The sequence below is a fragment of the Hypanus sabinus genome, chromosome 6 (genome assembly GCF_030144855.1).
Source record: "Hypanus sabinus isolate sHypSab1 chromosome 6, sHypSab1.hap1, whole genome shotgun sequence".
NCBI classification, from domain to species: Eukaryota; Metazoa; Chordata; class Chondrichthyes; order Myliobatiformes; family Dasyatidae; genus Hypanus; species Hypanus sabinus.
Genome location: NC_082711.1, coordinates 135825561 through 135845728, shown reverse-complemented (window position 1 = coordinate 135845728; position 20168 = coordinate 135825561). Strand labels below are relative to the sequence as shown.

General features: G+C 44.6%; 1 protein-coding gene across 1 annotated transcript in view; it reads right to left on the bottom strand.

The window, feature by feature from the left end:
- Window positions 1-1614: 1614 nt before the first annotated feature.
- LOC132395082 (ras-like protein family member 10B) overlaps window positions 1615-20168 on the bottom strand; it is a 113677-nt gene continuing 95123 nt past the window's right edge. Inside the window, exon 3 of the mRNA XM_059971395.1 lies at window positions 1615-5135. Coding sequence (XP_059827378.1) covers window positions 4865-5135 — 271 coding nt within the window. The 3' untranslated portion in view covers window positions 1615-4864. The remainder of the gene's footprint in view (window positions 5136-20168) is intronic.

Genomic DNA, 20168 nt, shown 5'->3' with positions numbered 1-20168 from the left:
CCGCCTGCGAGGAGCCAACTGGGCGGACGAGCTTCCCTGGGTCCTACTCGGCATCCGCACAGCGCCCAAGGACGACCTGCACGCCTCGTCGGCTGAGTTGGTATACGGCGCGCCCCTGGTCGTCCCCGGGGAGTTCCTACCAGCCCCAAGGGGGCAAGAGGAAGAACCCGCAGCAGTCCTGGGCAGATTACGCGAAAAGCTCGGTAACCTGGCCCCCATACCCACTTCACAGCACGGGCGGCACCCGACCTGCGTACCCAAAGACCTACAGAACTGTAAGTTTGTGTTTGTACAAAGGGGCGGGCATCGGCCACCGCTGCAGCGGCCATACGAGGGGCCGTTTATGGTGCTCCGGAACAACGGGTCCACGTTCGTGCTGGACGTTGGGGGGAAAGAGGAGGTTTTCACGGTGGACCGCCTCAAACCGGCCCATGTGGACCTGGCGCAACCGGCCGAGTTTCCGGCACCTTGGCGGAGAGGCCGACCTCCCAAGCAGGTTCTGGCCCAGACTCCGGACATTGGGGGGTGTATCGCCGGTTCTGGGGGGGTGGGGGGGGGTTATGTGGCGACCCTGTTCCTGGCACATCCGAACCGACTCACAATTAGATAGCCTACGGGGGTTTGCGAGGACAGAGCTTTGGAGCCTCTGTGCCACGGGGGGCAGGTTGAGTGAGGCTTAAAAGTGAGGCTGAAGATTTCGAATAAAGTTTTTTCCTTCGACTGCAGTTACCGACTCCGTGTCGTAATTTTAGTGTATCACAACTTTTACTTTGAAACATTTTAGATCTGTTACAAATTGTACCAATAAACACAGAATGGAAGTCTGTAGCTAATTTTTAATAAAGCACTGGCTGACTGAACGCTGGCACCGTCTCGTCAAAACATTTTACTTTTGCCATTGGGCCTGTCAGTTATTTTCACTGCCTGGCACCATTTACTTGTGTTGTGCGATGTGTTTGTTTGATGTCCATTACAAAAAAAAATAAATACCGCATATTTTTCAGGCTGTTTAAAAATTTCCTGCTCAGAGCAATGGTTGGTCCACAAAGCTATGAAATAAAAGAGGAAAGTTGGTGGAAAGAAAGGAATTGTCCATGTTTCAATTTCTGCATCATCTGAAATGTTGATAATTTTACCTACCTCCCCTCCACACACACAGTCAAATGTTGCTTTACCCACTGATTTCCTGCAGCAGATTGTCTTTTACTCCAGATTCTAGCATCTGCAATCTGTTGTGTCTTTTAATTATTCATGTCCAGTTGCCCTTGAAGAGGTGGTGGTGAGCTGCCAACTTGAACTGACCAGCCTTGGGGGTGTGGGTATACCATAATACTGTCAAGGAGAGTGTTCCTGTATTTTGACCCAGTGCTGGTGAAGTAATGGCGATACATTTTCAAGTCAGGATGTGTGCTTTGGAGGACAATCCCAAGCTGTGCTGTTCCTCGCATGTTTCTACCCCAGTATGATCGAAGAAATATTTACAATTAGACAAGGAGTTACTGTAAATAAAATTTATTTTGCTTGATATAGCGCTTTTTCAGTAAATATATTTATCCAGTTTTAGGATGGGAACTTCTTTACTCTCGCTACAAGAGAGGGTGGTACAATGTGGTATATTAATAATTGCACAAACCCAGCAGTATGATTAATAATCAGAATACGTACAATGTAAATGAAGGATCAGTTGGTAGTTAAACTAGTTTACTGTCTCAGTCAGACCACATTACAATAGTTATGGTTTGCTGAGATACTATTGATTGGGACCACAGCCAATGGGCTCCACCAATGAACTTGACATGTTTTGGAACTGAATGTCCAAGTCTCCTGTCGATTTTCACTGCAGGAAGTAAAGCCCTTCCTTTAACCACTGCTGATCTTTATTGTAAATAAAATAATAATTCAGTTAAACTTTTTGGTATCTTAAGCAATAGAATACATGCTGGTTAATGGCCCAACTAATTCCCCAGGCCATTCTGTTTGATAAAGCTATGTTCCAGATGTGTTAATGTATAAAATTGACTTGTATAGAAAATTCCATCTCAACTCATGAGATTCAAGGATGAGGAAGGAACTCCAAAGTGGCAATCACTCTTACTGGAATTTAAATGAAGAGAACCATGGGAAAAGTAGGAATAATATGTAAAATTCACTTCATCAAGATGTGAGGGACATACTGTCTCCAATGTTGTTCTTTTGAAGAAAAGCAACTATGGGAGATGGGGCAGCCAATCTGTGCAGAGCAAGATGCTACAGATGGCAAAGATATAGTGAAAGACCATCATTGATACGGATTTGCTCAGCTCATTCAGTGTGGTTCATGAGACCATGTCTGGGAGAGTCCGCCAGTGCAGCCAACAGCCAGGATGCTCATTTATAAGCCCGGTGGCCTGTCTTCTGTAAGATTATTCCACATTTACTGATAAGTAGGGAAATGGATTGGTCTGTGAACACTCAATGGGCTGAATGGCCTCCTTTGTTGTAAGAAAATAATGAAAGCAAAATGCAGGTGGCTATTAAGTTTCTCTGTTGTGGGTTAATAGGTCTCGCTGGTGTAGTCATTTACAGAGTAAAAACTGGACTTCAAAGCTAATGTTTGCATATAATACTGTCCAATGGTGTTTGAGGATTAGTGACAAATAGAAATGGCCTACACCCCTGACACCAGTACCCCGTGACCAAACCTGGCATCCAAAAAACCCTTTCCCATATCATCAGAGATTTTACATTGTTACTGGGGAGCAATGAAACTACTGTCAGACATCTGCTGTAGATGCACATTGCCTGAGTATTTTTATTTAAATTTTGTTCAGAAAATAATTTCTAAAATTACAAGTGAATGCCCTTCAAAAATTCCTCATTGGAACTAAAGAATTTGGGAAATCCTGACCTCTGGAAGGAAGCTACAGAATAATTTTTTATGAATGGACCTGATAAATTGGATACCATCTGCACAATTAAGTCCTGAGCTGATGTGCACATTCTCATTCTACCCTCTGACAGATGGTTATCTGGAATGTAATGTGAATTATAGATCTGAACAGCCATGCCCCCACCTGACCTTTGTTTCCTAGTCCCCCTTCAGAACGTCAATCAACATAAGATAATGTGAGCAGTTTAAAAGATGTGAGGGTTGATTATCTTTATGAAACAAACCATCTTACATCTGATAATCTGTTGTCTGATAAGCCACTACATCTATCATCTCTGAGCTCCCTCGGTCGTAGATTCAAAGCTATCAGTAACACACCCATATCAGTGTGGTAACGGAGCAATGCTGAGATTTGAAGGTGTCACATCTGCTGGCTAATTCGCCACACTTCAGGAGTGAGAAGATGCATCCACTGGTCTAAGTTATAAAGTGTTGACAAGATGGATTTTGAAGTGAAGAGAGTGAAAAATATCCCTCTCATCTGGGTGAAGGAATGTGGAAAAGTAGGTGGTAATGAGAATTAATGATGGAAGAATGAAGGACCATTATAATATAAAACACTGCGAGAAAGATTTGCCACAACACTGGGCAATCTTTACACATACAATCTTCAGTGATAACTGAGCTCAGAACACAGGAAAAAAGCCCCTCAAGCCTTACACATTCTGGTTCTTCTCAGTGCTCAAAAGCTCCTTAAGACCTTATTGAGTGAAAAATAAGTGTGACAAGAGAGGAGACCTTGCCTCTACTGAAGTTTCCAGCATTGTGATGCTGTGTCCAATCTCGTAGACAAGGCTCATTAAGGTTCCAACATATTTGCAAATTTACCCTCTGGGTTTCTCTACTGCTTTCTACTTTCATTTCTCCTGACTCGCAAAGACAAAAAGAGAGTCAGACCAACCTGTGTGTGGCATGATGACACCAACCTGCGTGTGCAGTCTCTCCAGCCTGTGGTGAGATCAATCGATGTACACAGTCCCGCCAGTCTGTGTACACACGGTCTCACCAGCTTACATGCAACACAGTCTGAGAAACCAGTTAATGGTTCTTGGAGCTGTGGGTGACCTGGACACTGGGGAGAAATTCATTCTTTTGGTAATTCGTGGCAGATATCTATTGAGGACATTTTGAAAGGTGGCATCTCACACAGGGGCACAGAGACACAGGTGGTGTCCCATTGTTCCAGTTCAATTCCTCTCTCAATGCTGTGTGTGGAGACCACGTGTTCTCTCAACTGCTTTCCTTTAACATGTCAGGCAAGTGCAAAGAGCAGGTAAATTGGCTGCTGTGAACCCCCCCAAGTGTATAGGTGCTGGGTATTGTCAGTAGTGGGGATGGGGACTGGTACCAGTGTATGACATGGTATCGGTGCTTGTTGGTCAGTATTCTGACTCTCACCCAGCAGCAGGAGCCCAGTGGTGGACTGGAGCTTCAACGGATGTTGTGGTCAGTTCCATGGACCATGCGGCCACTGACCTCGAGACTCTACTACCAGCCTCGAAGCGTCAGGACGCCGTGTTCTCCATCCTTCCGATTCATTATTGCTGAAGTAACTGACGGGAAGAAATTGAAGACGGTTGTACAAGATTTAGTGAAGAGGCCGACAACTCAGCCGCTGTTAACACACACACACTCACAAACGCACGCACACACGGGAGCAGAGAGAGGCAGATGAAGGCGGCCTGTCTATTCGAGGCAAACATGTGCGCGGCGAGATGATGGTAGGGCAAGATAAAATTTCTCCCCAGCTCCCGGGCACTGCCGCCGCCCCTAGAACGAACAGCGGCGGAGGATCACGTGACGGCGCAGCAGCTGGTCCCCGGCTGATCACGTGACTGTGCACCGGCTGGTCTCCAGCGGATCACCTGACGTCGCAGCGGCTGGTCCCCGGCGCCGGATCACGTGACGGCGCAGCGGCTGGACCCCGGCGGCGGATCACATGACGGCGCAGCGGTTGGACCGCAGCGCCCCCTGGAAGCGGATGGCGGTGTGCACGTGCCTGCAGCGCGCGCAGCCGACGCTCCGCAGCAGCTCGCTGAAGAGCAGCAGGATGTGCCAGTTGTACTTGGCCGAGCACTCGATGTAGCCGCACTTCCACGTCTTCTTCACCAGGTTGGAGACGTTCCGCCTGGGGATGACGCGCCCTCTCTGCAGGTCCCGTTTGTTCCCCACGATGATGATGGGGATCTCGTTGGTTCCGATCACCCTGGGCGGGAGAGAGAGAGAGAGAGATCCGTGGATTATTACTAGGGCGCCAATTCAACCGCCACTAAAATACAGTTGGACGCTCATTGTCGTTTTAAACAGTCCACAATACTGAAATATCAGAGAAGCAGAGAATTTACGGCACAGAACCTGCCGCAGAGACAGAAACAGGCTGTCCTGTTTGACATTCCTGATACCTGACTCCACAGGTTACGGCATGCTCCGTTCCTGGTTGTCTCAGCTTACAGCCAGGTTGTGGCCGAGCTCCGTTTAGCTGAGCAGTTTCTCACCCAGACAGCCCGCCAGCCGCGAACCGAGTTCCCACTTGACAGTACCAGCCCCGCACTTGACAGCCCCGCAGCAGCCCAGAAATCCCTCTCAAAGGTCTGCAAAAATCTGCTTAGGATGTACCAACATTGATGTAGCTGTTAATATATTTTCAGGATTGGTGTCACTGGTAAGGCCAACACATTTGCCCATCTATAATTGCCTTTAAATAAATTCAATTAAATTCAGTATAGACATGTATGTAAGGGGGGGGGGCGGGGGCTCAGATATAGAGATGTGCCCTATGAGAGACGTAGATAGTAAGAAACTTCCCTATAACAGAGGCTAGAGAGTATAGCTTTAAGGTAAGAGGTTTAAATGGGGATTTGAGGAAGTTTTTTTTAAACCCAAAGGGTATTTGCACTGCCTGAGAAGGTGATGGAAATAGGTACTCTCCCTCTACTTCAGAAGCACCCTTGAAATGCCAAGGTATAGTAGGCTGCAGATATATGGGTTTAGTGCAGGCAAAGGGCCTGTTTCTGTGCTGCCTGTCTCAATGAAGATTTCTTGCTCCATTACATAAGGAAATCCCGTAATGAAGTGTTCATCTTTGCGCAGTTATCACCATGCATCTGTAGATGGTGCTGTGATAGTATTCATTGTGTAAGCTGCACATCTTACATCCCTCAATAACCTGTTCAACAACTCTTCCACTGAACGCTCGGTTATATATTTCTCCCAAAAATCTATTCACATGCTTTCTGGAAATTACTATTACAATTTTCATCTTCTAATATTGAAACAATGAGGAAATTGCTATAAATGAAGACAAAGGAAGTGTGATTGCTTTTAAAATATTTCACAGTAGCAATCAGATTTATCTGCTGAACTGACCTCACTAAATGCCCACCCCATGCAGACTGGTGCAGCCTTCTCTACTTGAATGCCTGGATACTGGTGAAAATCCTGAAATCTCTAATTGTTGTGAAATGGGGTAGAGGTTGAGAGAATTCTGATGAAAGAAGAAATTGTACATCTTCAGTGGGAATGAGAAAATGTTAGAAAAGGAAGGGCCAAATCCCATTGAACTTCTGGTGTGATGTGGGAGGCTACAGACTGTTTAGTGTCCACATGGCTGAGGCAGTAGAGACAGAAAAGGCCCGTGGAAACAAATGTTCTGAAAAATAATAAATGTGCTGAACTGAGGCTGTGGCTGTAGCCTGCTCCGGGCTTCGTGCTTATGGACTCACTTTTGTTCTGAGAGCTATTTGCTTACTTATATTGTTTGCATGATTTGTTTCTTTTTGTCTGCACATTGGGTGTTTGTCAGTCTTTTTATAATGGGTTTGAAACATAGAAAACCTACAGCACAACAGAGGCCCTTCGACCCACAAAGTTGTGCCAAACATGTCCCTACCTTAGAAATTACAAGGCTTCCCCATAACCCCCTTATTTTTCAAAGCTGTATGTACCTATCCAAAAGTCTCTTAAAAGATCCTATCGATTCCGCCTCCACCACCATTGACGGCAGCCCATTCCACGCACTCACCACTCTGAGAACATAGAAGAATACAGCACAGTACAGGGCTTTCGGCCCACAATGTTGTGCCGACCCTTAAACCCTGCCCCCCCATGTAACCCTCCACCTTAAATTCCTCCATATACCTGTCTAGTCGTCTCTTAAATTTCACTAGTGTATCTGCCTCCAACACTGACTCAGGCAGTGCATTCCACGCACCAGCCACTCTCTGAGTAAAAAACCTTCCTGTAATATTCCTCTTGAACTTCCTTCCCCTTACCTTAAAGCCATGTCCTCTTGTATTGAGCAGTGGTGCCCTGGGGAAGAGGCGCTGGCTGTCCACTCTATCTATTCCTCTTAATATCTTGCATACTTCTATCATGTCTCCTCTCATCCTCCTCTCCAGAGAGTAAAGCCCTGGCTCCCTTAATTTCTGATCATAATGCGTACTTTCTAAACCAGGCAGCATCTTGGTAAATCTCCTCTGTACTCTTTCCAATGCTTCCACATCCTTCCTATAGTGAGGCAACCAGAACTGGACTCAGTACTCCAAGTGTGGACTAACCAGAGTTTTATAGAGCTGCATCATTACCCTGCAACTCTTAAACTCTATCCCTCGACTTATGAAAGCTAACAGCCCATAAGCTTTCTTAACTACCCTATCTACCTGTGAGGCAACTTTCAGGGATCTGTGGACATGTACCCCCAGATCCCTCTGCTCCTCCACAATACCAAGTATCCTGCCATTTACTTTGTACTCTGCCTTGGAGTTTGTCCTTCCAAAGTGTACCACCCCACACTTCTCCGGGTTGAACTCCATCTGCCACTTCTCAGCCCACTTCTGCATCCTATCAATGTTTCTCTGCAATCTTTGACAATCCCCAATGCTATCCACAAGACCACCAACCTTTATGTCGTCTGCAAACTTGCCAACTTGCCTACCCCCACATCCAGGTCGTTCATAAAAATCACAAAAAGTAGAGGCCCCAGAACAGATCCTTGTGGGACACCACTGGTCACAACTCTCCAATCTGAATGTACTCCCTCCACCACGACCCTCTGCTTTCTGCAGGCAAGCCAATTCTGAATCCACCTGGCCAGACTTCCCTGGATCCCATGCCTTCTGACTTTCTGAATAATCCTACTCTGTGGTACCTTGTCAAATGCCTTACTAAATCCATGTAGATTACATCCACTACACTGCCCTCATCTATATGCCTGGTCACCTTCTCAAAGAACTCTATCAGGCTTGTTAGACACAATCTGCCCTTCACAAAGCCATGCTGACTCTCCCTGATCAGATCATGATTCTCTAAGTGCCCATAGATTCTATCTCTAAGAATCTTTTCCAACAGCTTTCCTACCACAGACATAAGGCTGACTGGTCTATAATTACCAGGACCAATCCTACTAACTTTTTTGAGCAAGGGGATAACATTTGCCTCCCTCCAATCCTCCGGTACCATTCCCGTGGACAACGAGGACATAAAGATCCTAGCCAAAGGTTCAGCAATCTCTTCCCTTGCCTCGTGGAGCAGCCTGGGGAATATTCCATCAGGCCCCGGGACTTATCTGTCCTAATATATTTTAACAACTCCAATTCCTCTTCTCCCTTAATGTCATCATGCTCCCGAATATCAACCTCACTCATATTGTCCTCACCATCATTAAGTTCCCTCTCATCGGTGAGTACCAAAGAGAAGTATTCATTGAGGACCTCGCTCACTTCCACAGCCTCCAGGCACATCTTCCCACCCTTTTCTCTAATCGATCTTATCTTCATTCCTGTCAACCTTTTGTTCTTCACATAATTGAAGAATGCTTTTGGGTTTTCCTTTACCCTACTCGCCAAGGCCTTCTCATGCCCCCTTCTTGCTCTCCTCAGCCCCTTCTTACGCTCCTTTTGTGCTACCCTATATTCCTCAATAGACTCATCTGATCCTTGCTTCCTAAACCTTACGTATGCTGCCTTCTTCCATCTGATTAGATTCTCCACCTCACTTGTCACTCATGGTTCCTTCACCCTACCATTCTTTATCTTCCTCACCAGGACAGATTTATCCCTAACATCCTGCAAGAGATCCCTAAACATCAACCACATGTCCATCGTACATTTCCCTGCAAAAACATCATCCCAATTGACACCTGCAAGTTCTAGCCTTATAGCCTCATAATTCGCCCTTCCCCAATTAAAAATTTTCCTGTCCTCTCTGATTCTATGCTTTTCCATGATAATGTTAAAAACCAGGGAGCGGTGATCACTGTCCCCCAGATGCTCACCCACTGAGAGATCTGTGTCCTGACCCGGTTCGTTACCTAATACTAGATCTAGTATGGCATTCCCCCTAGTTGGCCTGTCAACACACTGTGACAGGAATCCGTCCTGTACGCACTTGAGAAACTCTTCCCCGTCTAAACCATTGAAACTAATCAGGTGCCAATCAATATTAGGGAAGTTAAAGTCACCCATGATAACAACCCTGTTATTTTTGCACCTTTCCAAAATCTGCCTCCCAATCTGCTCCTCAATATCCCTACTGCTACCAGGGGACCTATAGGATACACCCAATAGAATAACTGCTCCCTTTCTGTTCCTGACTTCTCCCCATACTGACTCAAAAGAGGATCCTGCTACATTACCCACCCTTTCTGTAGCTGTAATAGTATCCTTGACCAGTAGTGCCACCCCTGCTCCACTTTTCCCCCCCTCTCTCCCTTTCAAAACACTGAAATCCAGGAATATTGAGAATCCATTCCTGCCCTGGTGCCAGCCAAGTCTCTGTAATGGCCACTACATCATAATTCCATGTATGTATCCAAGCTCTCAGTTCATCACCTTTGTTCCTGATGCTTCTTGCATTGAAGTACACACACTTTAGCCCTTCTACCTTACTACCTTTACACCCTTTATTCTGCTTCTCTTTCCTCAAAGCCTCTTTAAATGTTAGATCTGGCTTTAATCCATGCACTATACTTGCAGTTCTCGCATGACCTTCATCTTCCTCCACCTCACTATCTGCTCTAAAACACTCTGGTTCCCTTCCTCCTGAAAATCTAGTTTAACCCCCCGGAGCAGCACTAACAGACCTTCCCGCAAGTATGTTAGTCCCCCTCCAGTTCAGGTGCAACCTGTCCCGTCAGAACATTCCCTGGAACAAGGTCCAATTGTCCAGAAACATGAAGCCCTCCCTCCTGCACCAACTCCTTAGCCACATATTTAGCTGCATTATCTTCCTATTTCTGGCCTCTCTAGCATGTGGCACGGGTAGCAATTCTGAGATTGCAGCCCTGGAGGTCCTGTCCTTCAACTTTGCACCTAACTCCCTAAATTCTCTTTGCAGGACCTCCTCTTTCCTATCCACATCATTGGTCCCTACATGGACCATGACATCTGGCTGCTCACCCTCCCTCTTGAGAATACTGGGAACTCGATCTGAGATATCGCGGACCCTGGCACCAGGGAGGCAACAGACCATCCGGGATTCTCGATCTCTTCCACAGAACCTCCTATCTGTCCCCTTAACTGTCGAATCCCTTATCACTATTGCTCTCCTCTTTTCCCTCCTTCCCTTCTGAGTTGAGAGTCCAGTCTTGGTGCCAGAGACACAACCACTGCAACTTGTCCCTGGTAGCTTATCTCCACCAACAGTATCCAAAACGGTATACTCATTATTGATGGAAACAGCCACAGGGGTGTACTGCTCATTCTGTCTATTCCTCTTCTCTCTTACCCCTGACATCTCCTCTGTACCTACTCACCAGCACCTTAAACCTGTGTTCTCTTGTTCTTTTGGGTTTCTTTGTGGCTGCCTGTCAGGACACGAATCTCAAGGTTGTACAGTATATAAATACTTTGATAATAAATATACTTTGAACCTACATAGCAAGTGGTGGATTGCTCTGCCAGCGATGGTGGTGAACGCAAGTATAAAAGTGGAGTTTAAGAGGCATTTCGACAGGTAGAAACGTGAAGCGGATGGAAGGATGTGGGTTTTATTCAGGCAGATGAGATTAGTTTCATGTGAGATCACGGTCAGCACAGACATTGTTGGACAAAGGGCCTGTTCCCATGATGCACTGATGTGTGCTCTAATATCCCTAGGGAAGGAATGAATGTAATGTTTCCAAGCCTGGCAATGACAGAAACATAGATGGAAGAGCGTGCTGTGATGATGTCATTGTGCTTGCGCAATGGGGTGAGTAATTGAGCAAAAATTTGGCAAATGGAGTTTGATGTGGACAAGTGTGAAGTTACATAAGAGGCAGATGATTATCTTAATGGAGAGAGACCACAGATGTGTGAAGTACTGATGGACCGATGTTCTAGGGCATAAATCCCAAAAATACTGGCAGGCTGGTCCCACAAGTCATTAAGAAGAAGTTAGCCTTCATGGCAGAGGGGTTGGAGTTTAAGATAGGGATGTTTTCTTCTAGGTGTGCAGGGTGTTGGTGACACGTCACTGGAGTACCACACACAATTCTGGGTCTGTTTAACCTCTTTAAAAGGACATAGTAGCATTGAAGGCGGTCCAAAGGAGGCTCACCAGGATAATCCCCCGCATGAAAGGGATGCCCTATCAGGAGAGGCCTGTATTCCCAAGAGTTAAAACAGTGAGGGATGGTGATTTTTGTTCAAACATATAAGATCATCTGGGGGTGCGAGAGTGTTGATATTCAGGTATTTTCATCAGTAGGGAATACTTGGACAAGGGAATGTTCTCAGTCTTTTAAAACTAATGTGTCCAGAAATTACTTCTCTCAGAAGCTGGTGAACCTGTGGAATTCTCTGCACCCGAGGGTGGTGGAGGACAGGTCCTTTGATATATTTATGGTGAAGAAAAATAAGTATTTGTAAAATCAAGGAATAGGGAACTGGCACAGAGGAGGAGTTGCAGCCAGTATGAATCAGTCATGATCAAAGTGAATGACAGGGCAGTCTTGATGGGCCAGGCAGTCTGTTCCTAATTCATGCTTTTGTGTTCATAAAAATAGGTTCACACAGATAGTCACACATTGGTAAATGCATAAACACAGACAAATGTACACACATACAGAAATTCTCTTCACATCCCTCCCTGTCAGAATCTCTCAGGATCTTCTGTATTTCAGTCTAGTCTCACTCTCCTAAACTCCTGTGGATACAAGCCTAGTTTTTTCTAATCTTTTCTTATAAGGCAACTTTCCCAATCTTGGTATCAGTCCAGAAAAACTTTGTCTAAAGTGCTTTCAACACAGTTCCGTAAACAGGTGCTTCATAAGTACACACAATACTTCAAATTGAATCACTGCCTCCTTACTTTTGTCTTCAATTCTCTTTGCATTAGATGATAGTATTCCATTAGCTCTCTTCACTTTTTGCACAGCCCTGCTTACAAGGCTTCTGTGAATCATGCACTAGGAAACCAAGCTCCTTCAGCACCTCAGAGCTCTGCAATCTCTCATCAGTGGATAATGTGCTCTTTCTGTTCCCTCTAAATTCCTCGATTCCTCGCCAGTGTTGCTGACTGAAGCATCACAGGAGATTGAAACATTGAGACAGAGAAGTGTACACTGCTGTCAAAATAAGTGACGCTGCACACTGTAACATCGAAACAGCGAGCTTGCTGTGGCAGGAGCGATATCTCACTCTCTCCCTCGTTAGTGAGAGAGAGAGCCTGTGGGATGTCAAAGTGTTGGGATGGGTAGTTTTTTTTGGACTCTGGATTATGGTCTCTGAGGGCTTTCCTATTGTTTGCATGACAGGTGGTGGGGGGGAGATTTGATGCTTTTGCTAAGGCAGGTGGGGGAGGGGGAGGGTTGGTGCTTACTGCTGCTTGTGCGTGGGGAAGGGGGCTTTGGGTGTTTAACGTTTTTCTGTCATTCATCTTTTGGGGTTTTTCTTGTTTTGTGGATATCTGTGAAGAGTAAGAGTTTCAGGTTATATACTGTATACATTCTCCGATATTAAATTGAACCTTTGAACCATTGAAATTGACACATTTCCTTCATTATACATATAGGAGTGGAAAAACCATTAAACAAAAGTCTTGTGTAAGTTCCAAGCCATTACTTTAAATAACTTACCAATCTCTAATCCTAACCCTGTTTGGATATAAATGCAAGGTAGAGGCTACCCCACTATTTTTCTGTCTTGGTCTCTGCAAGCAGTAAACGCCGTGCATGGCAAATCTCAGTAGAGTCAGTGTGATGATACTGAGGAAAGATTCCAAATGAGGGTGACCATAAATCTTCACTTTAAAAGCAGAGTAGGCACATGGGCTTTGCTTGCAACTTGAGCTTTGTCCTGCAATCTAAGTTGCGAAGGAAGGTCCCTCTAACATGGGAAAGTTGATTTCTAACACTCTCTGTTCTTGAAGCTGAGTGGCATTATACAAGAAGTTCTGCAAGTTCTGATTTGAACCTGAAAGTGAATCGTGTGCTATTTATTTTAGAGCTTTTTAAAGCAACATTTCAAAAAGATTGCTCATGTCATTGAATGATAGAAAATGATGGTAGTGGGTTGGGCCTAGTAATCAGAGGTAAAACCCTCCCAGCCAGGCCATGCTCTTTCCTCACTGCTGCCATGAGGTTGAAGGTACAAGTGCCTCAGGGCTTGCACCACCAGGTTCAAGAAAGGTTACTAATCCTCAACCATCAGGCTCTTGAACGAAAAGGTATAACTATACTCATTCTGCTTCTGGTGTTCCCACAAACAATGGTCTCACTTAAGGACTCTTCATCTTGTTATTTCATGCTCATTATTTAACGCTATTTATCTATACAGTATTTCCCTTTGCACAGTTTGTTGATCATTGATCCTGTTTACAGTTACTGTTCTATAGGTTTGCTAAGTATGCCCACAGAAAAAGAATCTCAGGGTTGTATGTAATGACATGTATGTACTCTGATAATAAATTTTACTTTGAACTTTGAAAATGATGATGACAAATTACAAAATTTGAGGTAAGTACTTGGTATTGCACAATAGGCTAGAATTATTCAGGGTATTCAAGCAGCAGATATGTAGTATTATGGCTGTGGGGGGGAAATGTAATAGTTGTAAATAAGCAACCTTTAAAAGATGTGCTTAAAGGAATAAAACTTTGATCCTGCAAGTTAGTGGACACCAGCCCTCCCCAATGAAGAATTTGAAGATCATAAATAGACTAGAGGGCTTAGTGTGTATTAATTCCAAGCCCTTGGAGTAATGAATTGGAGTGATTACAAATTAGCATCAAGTGTTTTTAATTCTTTGAAAGCATTTTGCTGCTAGCATTAGCTGTCCCTGGAGTTTATGTATGATTATATTCAAACTAAAGTTTGTGATGTCTATTGAGAAATGAATCAAAGCTGTTTTCAGTAAAATTTCAAAGTACTAATGGTAATGCCCGTCTCTGAATGCACACCACAGGGGGTTAGCGCAGTGAGATTAAGAGCTGTGTAATTAGATAGATCTCCACCTGCTTTGTGAAGCCCACCTAATGCTGATAGACATAGCTGGATAATTTGCCAGCATGACTCGAGATCATCAGAGGCAGAACGGGCAAGGATAAAGCTCAGCTTCATTTGTCACATGTACTTTGAAAGAGACAGTGAAATGTGTTGTTTGCATCATTGACAAAAACAGTCAGGATTATGCTGGGCTATATGGGCATCCTGCAAGTGTCACTTCTTCTTGGACAAGTAGGGGTGGCTAAAGAATACTGACTTTGCTAGTGAAGACAGCACTGTGAAAGTCAACGGCTTGGGTTTAGCAAAACTAACACAGCAGGAGAAACCTTTATCAGGGTGAAGAGTCACAACTGGCTAAAAGATTTAGAAGCTCTGGTAGACCTTGATCACAGCTCAAGAGAAATGAAGAATGGTTCCTTGACATGAAACTTCACTCTGCCTCTCTTTCAGCAGATGCTGCTCAATCTCCTGAGTATTTTCACCATTTTCCCATGACCAGTATGTGCAATCTTTTTTTGCTTTAGTACTGTACTTCAGTCAGTAGGAAGCGCAAGGACAACATTTGCTAGGGAAGGTGAGGTTCCTTCTCCCAGTTACACACTGCACTTTATTTATTTATTGATGCAGAGTGGAACAGGACCTTCTGGCCCAACGAGCTGCGCCGCCCAGCCGTCCACTATTTAACCCTAGCCCAATCAGAGGACAATTTACAAGGACCAATTAACCAGTATGTCTTTGGACTGTGGGAGGAAACTGGAATACCCTGAGGAAACCCATGTGGTCATGGGAAAAACATACAAACTCCTTACAGATGGTGCCAGAACTGAGCTCTGAACTCTTAATTCCCTGACCTGTAATAGCATCATGTTACCACTACGCTACTTGGAATGCGTCAGGCTAAACTGAGCTGACCAAAAAGTGTGAGGTCCATAGGGTAGCATGCTTTCCATCTCACTGAAGGATGTACCATTTAGCTCAGTACCACAGCAGTGATCTGCTGTGTATCTGGCTAATGGACCAATAGGAAGCATTATTCAAGAGCTGAACACAGGAAAAAGGCAAGTGTTGTTGCGTTGGTGCTGACATCACTGGCAAAGCCAGTGTTCATTGGATGTCCCTACATGCCCAAGGTGACTTTTGGGAAGTATAACCAGGATAAGACTTCCACAGTGAATGGTAGTGTCCCGATGAACCTTTTAGATAGATCGTTTATTTATCTATTTAGATACAGCACAAAGTAGGCCCTTCTGGCTCTTCTCTGCCCAGCACTCCCCAACTTAACACTAGCCTAACCATGGGACAATTTACAATGACCAATTAACCTACTAACCTGGTACATGTTGGGACTGTGGACGGAAACTGCAGCACCTGGAGGAAACCCACGTGGGCACGGGGAGAATGTACAAACTCCTTACAGACAGCAGTGGGAATTGAACTTGGGTTGCTGGCACTGCAAAGCATTGTCTCATCCTCTATGGCACCGTGCCACCCTAGAGAGCTCCCTGAGTGTGGGGAAGAAGCTTTTGACAAACTGTTCTTTATCAGTTACTGAGTGTAGCAGTTGGGATGTTATGCTGCATTTGTACAAGACATCGGTGAGGCCGCATCTGGAATATGTGTTCAGTTTTGGGCAGAGGCTTAAGTCATTTTACTTTAGTTCAATATATTTAATTATTTTCAGGCATCTTACAATGTTTTCCGTATTGTTCACCAGAATATTCAAAGACGTCTGTCAGTAGTACACATAGTAAGGGTACACTACTTTGAGTCATCAAGTAATGTAGCATGGAAACAGTCTTCTGCCTGATCTGTCTGTGCCAGCATCAAATACGTACTTATACTAATCCAATTTTCTAAAACTCAGCCCATAGCCTCCCATGTCATGGTAACATGTACTTAACTAAAATGTTGTGAGAGTACCTGGCTCCACCAAACCCTCAGGTAGTATTCAACCACCCCCAGGTGAAAAAGTAATACTGACACCCTTTACCTTAATCCTATGCCTTCTGGTTATAGAACACTTCTGCTAAGGGGAAAATATACTTACTATCCATACTGTCCTTGACACTCATAATTTAGTGTACCTCAGTCAGCATTCCTCCTCCCCCCAGCCTCCTCTGTTTCAAAGAAAACAAACCAACTTGTCCAGTCTCCTGTCATCTCAGGCAACATCCTGGTGAATACCTCTGCACCCTTTCCATTGTAGTTGTGTCCTTCTGATGCAATACACAGTCGACTTTCTGGACAAGACATTCTCTTAATGAAGGGCCTCAGCGTGAAATATTGACTCTTTATTTCCCTCCATAATAGATGCTGCCTGACTTGCTGAGTTCCTCCAGCACTTTATGTGTGTTGTTCTAGATATCCAGCTTTTGCAGAATCTCTTACTTTACGTCCTTCCTATAGTGCGGTGACCAGAACTGTATGCAGTACCAGGGTTGGGATCTAAACAATATTTTAATTAGTTGTACCATAATTTCCTTGTTCTTACATTGTATGCCCGATGAATGATGGCATGTATTCCATATTCTTTCATAACCACTTTATGTCTCCATTGTAGCTTCACTGATCACAGGCTTTCAATTACAAGAGCAATCCATACATTATTTTCAGTCTCTTATCCCCAGGTTTATTTGATCCTAGATCCCATGGCCTCATATTATGGAACAGTCTTCCTTGTTGGACCTCGTCAAAGGCTTGTACATCAACTGTACAACAACCTCTTGCATGGAAGGGAGGTAGAAGGATGGGGGATGGCATCATGGGTGAATTGATACTACACGTGCTAGTTCAGGAAACAAGCCCGATCTAGCCTGATCTGCTTATTGTCAAACCTTCCTTTTTGTTGGGTCTCAATCCTGGAAGACCCTCCTCAAGAGCACTGAGATGGTACCTTCACCAGCAAGATCCCAGTGGTTCAATACCACCTTTTCAACGACAAAGGGAGATGGGTCCTGAGCAGCCTTCTTCAAATGCTACAGATCACCTGGTAAAGAGATCCCTACAGTACTCTTGCATAGGGGGCTGTGGAAATTTGACAGTGATGATAATAACAGTGTTGTATATTCAAACCAGGTCAACCTAGCACTGAGAGACTTAAAGGTGGGGACATTCTCTGTGCCAGCCTCATCTATCTCTCCAGGTGGTAGAGGAGCTATTCCAGCTACAGGGCAGAATTGAGGAGAGTAAATCTTTAAGAGGATGCCATTCAGGCAGCTTGCTTCATCCTGGATGTTGTTGAGCTTTTACAGCTTTATAGAGGTGCTCTCAAACAGGCAAGTGGGCAGCATTTCACCTCAACCCTGAAGTACCTTAAATTCAGTAATCTACTTTTCTTCTTGGTTTTAATGATATGCATGGATGCCCAAGTCCCTTGCTCTAACATTGTCATCCTCAATAAAATACTCAAGTTAGTCTTTCTTTGGACGAGATAAAGTCAGTCCATGAATCTCTTGTAGATTTGCACACACACTCAATTTGTTCTTGGACTTGTATAACTCCGCTCTATCTGCACAATGTACTCATGCATCCGGAAAGGAGAAAGTTTTCTAATGGGCAGAAGAAGAAGAAGAAGGAGGAGGACGAGGACAAGGAGAAAAAGTCAAGAGGAAGAAGGAGGATGAGGAGAAGAAGAAGAAGTAGGACGAGGAGAAGAAGGAGGAGGACGAGGAGAAGAAGAAGAAGGAGGAGGAGGAGGACGAGTAGAAGAAGAAGAAGAAGGAGGAGGAAGATGAGGAGGAGAAGAAAAAGGATGAGGAAGAGAAGAAGAAGAAGGAGGAGGAGGAGGACGAGCAGAAGAAGAAGAAGAAGGAGGATGTGGAGAAGAAGAAGGAGGAGGAGGACGAGGAGAAAAAGAGGAAGAAATACGATGAGGAGAAGAAGAAGAAGGAGGACGAGGAGAAGAAGAAGAAGAAGGAGGAGGAGGATGAGGAGAAGAAGAAGAAGAAGGAGGAGGAGGATGAGGAGAAGAAGAAGGAGGAGGAGGAGGAGAAGAAGAAGAAGGAGGAGGATGAGAAGAAGAAGAAGAAGAAGAAGAAGAAGGATGAGAAGAAGAAGAAGAAGAAGAAGAAGAAGAATGAGGAGAAGAAGAAGAAGAAGAATGAGGAGAAGAAGAAGAAGAAGAAGAATGAGGAGAAGAAGAAGAAGAAGAATGAGGAGAAGAAGAAGAAGAAGAAGAATGAGGAGAAGAAGAAGAAGAAGAATGAGGAGAAGAAGAAGAAGAATGAGGAGAAGAAGAAGAAGAAGAATGAGGAGAAGAAGAAGAAGAATGAGGAGAAGAAGAAGAAGAAGAATGAGGAGAAGACGAAGAAGAAGAATGAGGAGAAGAAGAAGAAGAATGAGGAGAAGAAGAAGAAGAAGAATGAGGAGAAGACGAAGAAGAAGAATGAGGAGAAGAAGAAGAAGAAGAATGAGGAGAAGAAGAAGAAGAAGAATGAGGAGAAGAAGAAGAAGAAGAAGAATGAGGAGAAGAAGAAGAAGAAGAAGAAGGATGAGGAGAAGAAGAAGAAGAAGAAGGATGAGAAGAAGAAGAAGGAGGAGGATGAGGAGAAGAAGAAGAAGGAGGAGGAGGAGAAGAAGAAGAAGGAGGAGGAGGAGGAGAAGAAGAAGAAGAAGAAGAAGAAGGAGGATGAGGAGAAGAAGAAGAAGGAGGATGAGGAGAAGAAGAAGAAGGAGGATGAGGAGAAGAAGACGAAGAAGAAAGAGGAGGAGGAGGACGAGCAGAAGAAGAAGAAGAAGGAGGAAGAGGATGAGCAGAAGAAGAAGAAGAAGAAGAAGGAGGAGGAGGAGGAGGATGAGCAGAAGAAGGAGAAGAAGGAGGAGGAGGAGGAGAAGAAGGAGAAGGAGAAGAACCCTTAATTCGGCAGTGGAGTTATCAGGGCACTGTCATGACAGTGTTTCCGTAGCAAGCTATTCTTGTTTTTATGAGGCCGAGTTGCTAGTTCGACACTCAACCTGACTTGGATTCCAACACAGGAACCTTCGCTCCGGAGTCTGGCACTGATATTATTGCGCCACCAAGTGGGACGATGGTTCTTTGAACTGTGGGATAATTGTTTCCATCTCACAGCCACTTAACAAAAAATACTCAATTCCTAGTTCCGTCAATGATAGTCATAAAGAGTAGCTAATTAAAGCTGTATCTACTAGAGAAATAGCAACTTGGAAATTTCTTCCACAATCATAAAGGTTTTTTCCCCTCAACTACCCACAAAATCGTTATTCCAGCTTAAACATATTATTCTCAGCTTGATATGGCATTTGCTCTGCCAAAGACTAAGAATTTGAAGAATCTTGTGAACACAATCCAGTCGATTACATAAGCCAGGCTCCCCTCTGGGTCTGTTCACACTTGCTACTACCTCAGGAAAACAGGCAGCATAATTGAGGTCCTCTCCCATCTCAACCATTCATTCTTCTACCCTCTCCCATTGGGCAGAAGATATAAAAGCTTGAGAGCATGTACCACCAAGCTCAAGGACAGCCTTTATCTTGCTGTCACACACTGAACCCTGACCTACTTTGTTGTGGTCGTTGCACTTCATTGGTCTACCAGCACAACACTTTCTCTGTAACTGCAACACCATATTCTGCAGCAACACATACAAAATGCTGGAGACACTCAACAGGTCAGGCAGCATCAATGGAAATGAATTTCAGACCCTTCTTCAGAGCTGAAAGGAAAGGGAGGAGGAGGCCACGGACCCACATGTTGGAACAGGAATGGGAATCAGAATTAAATTGTTTGGCCACTGGAAGTTCTGCTTTTGGTGGATGGAGTGCAGCTGCTCAACAAAGCGGTACCCCAGTTTATGATGG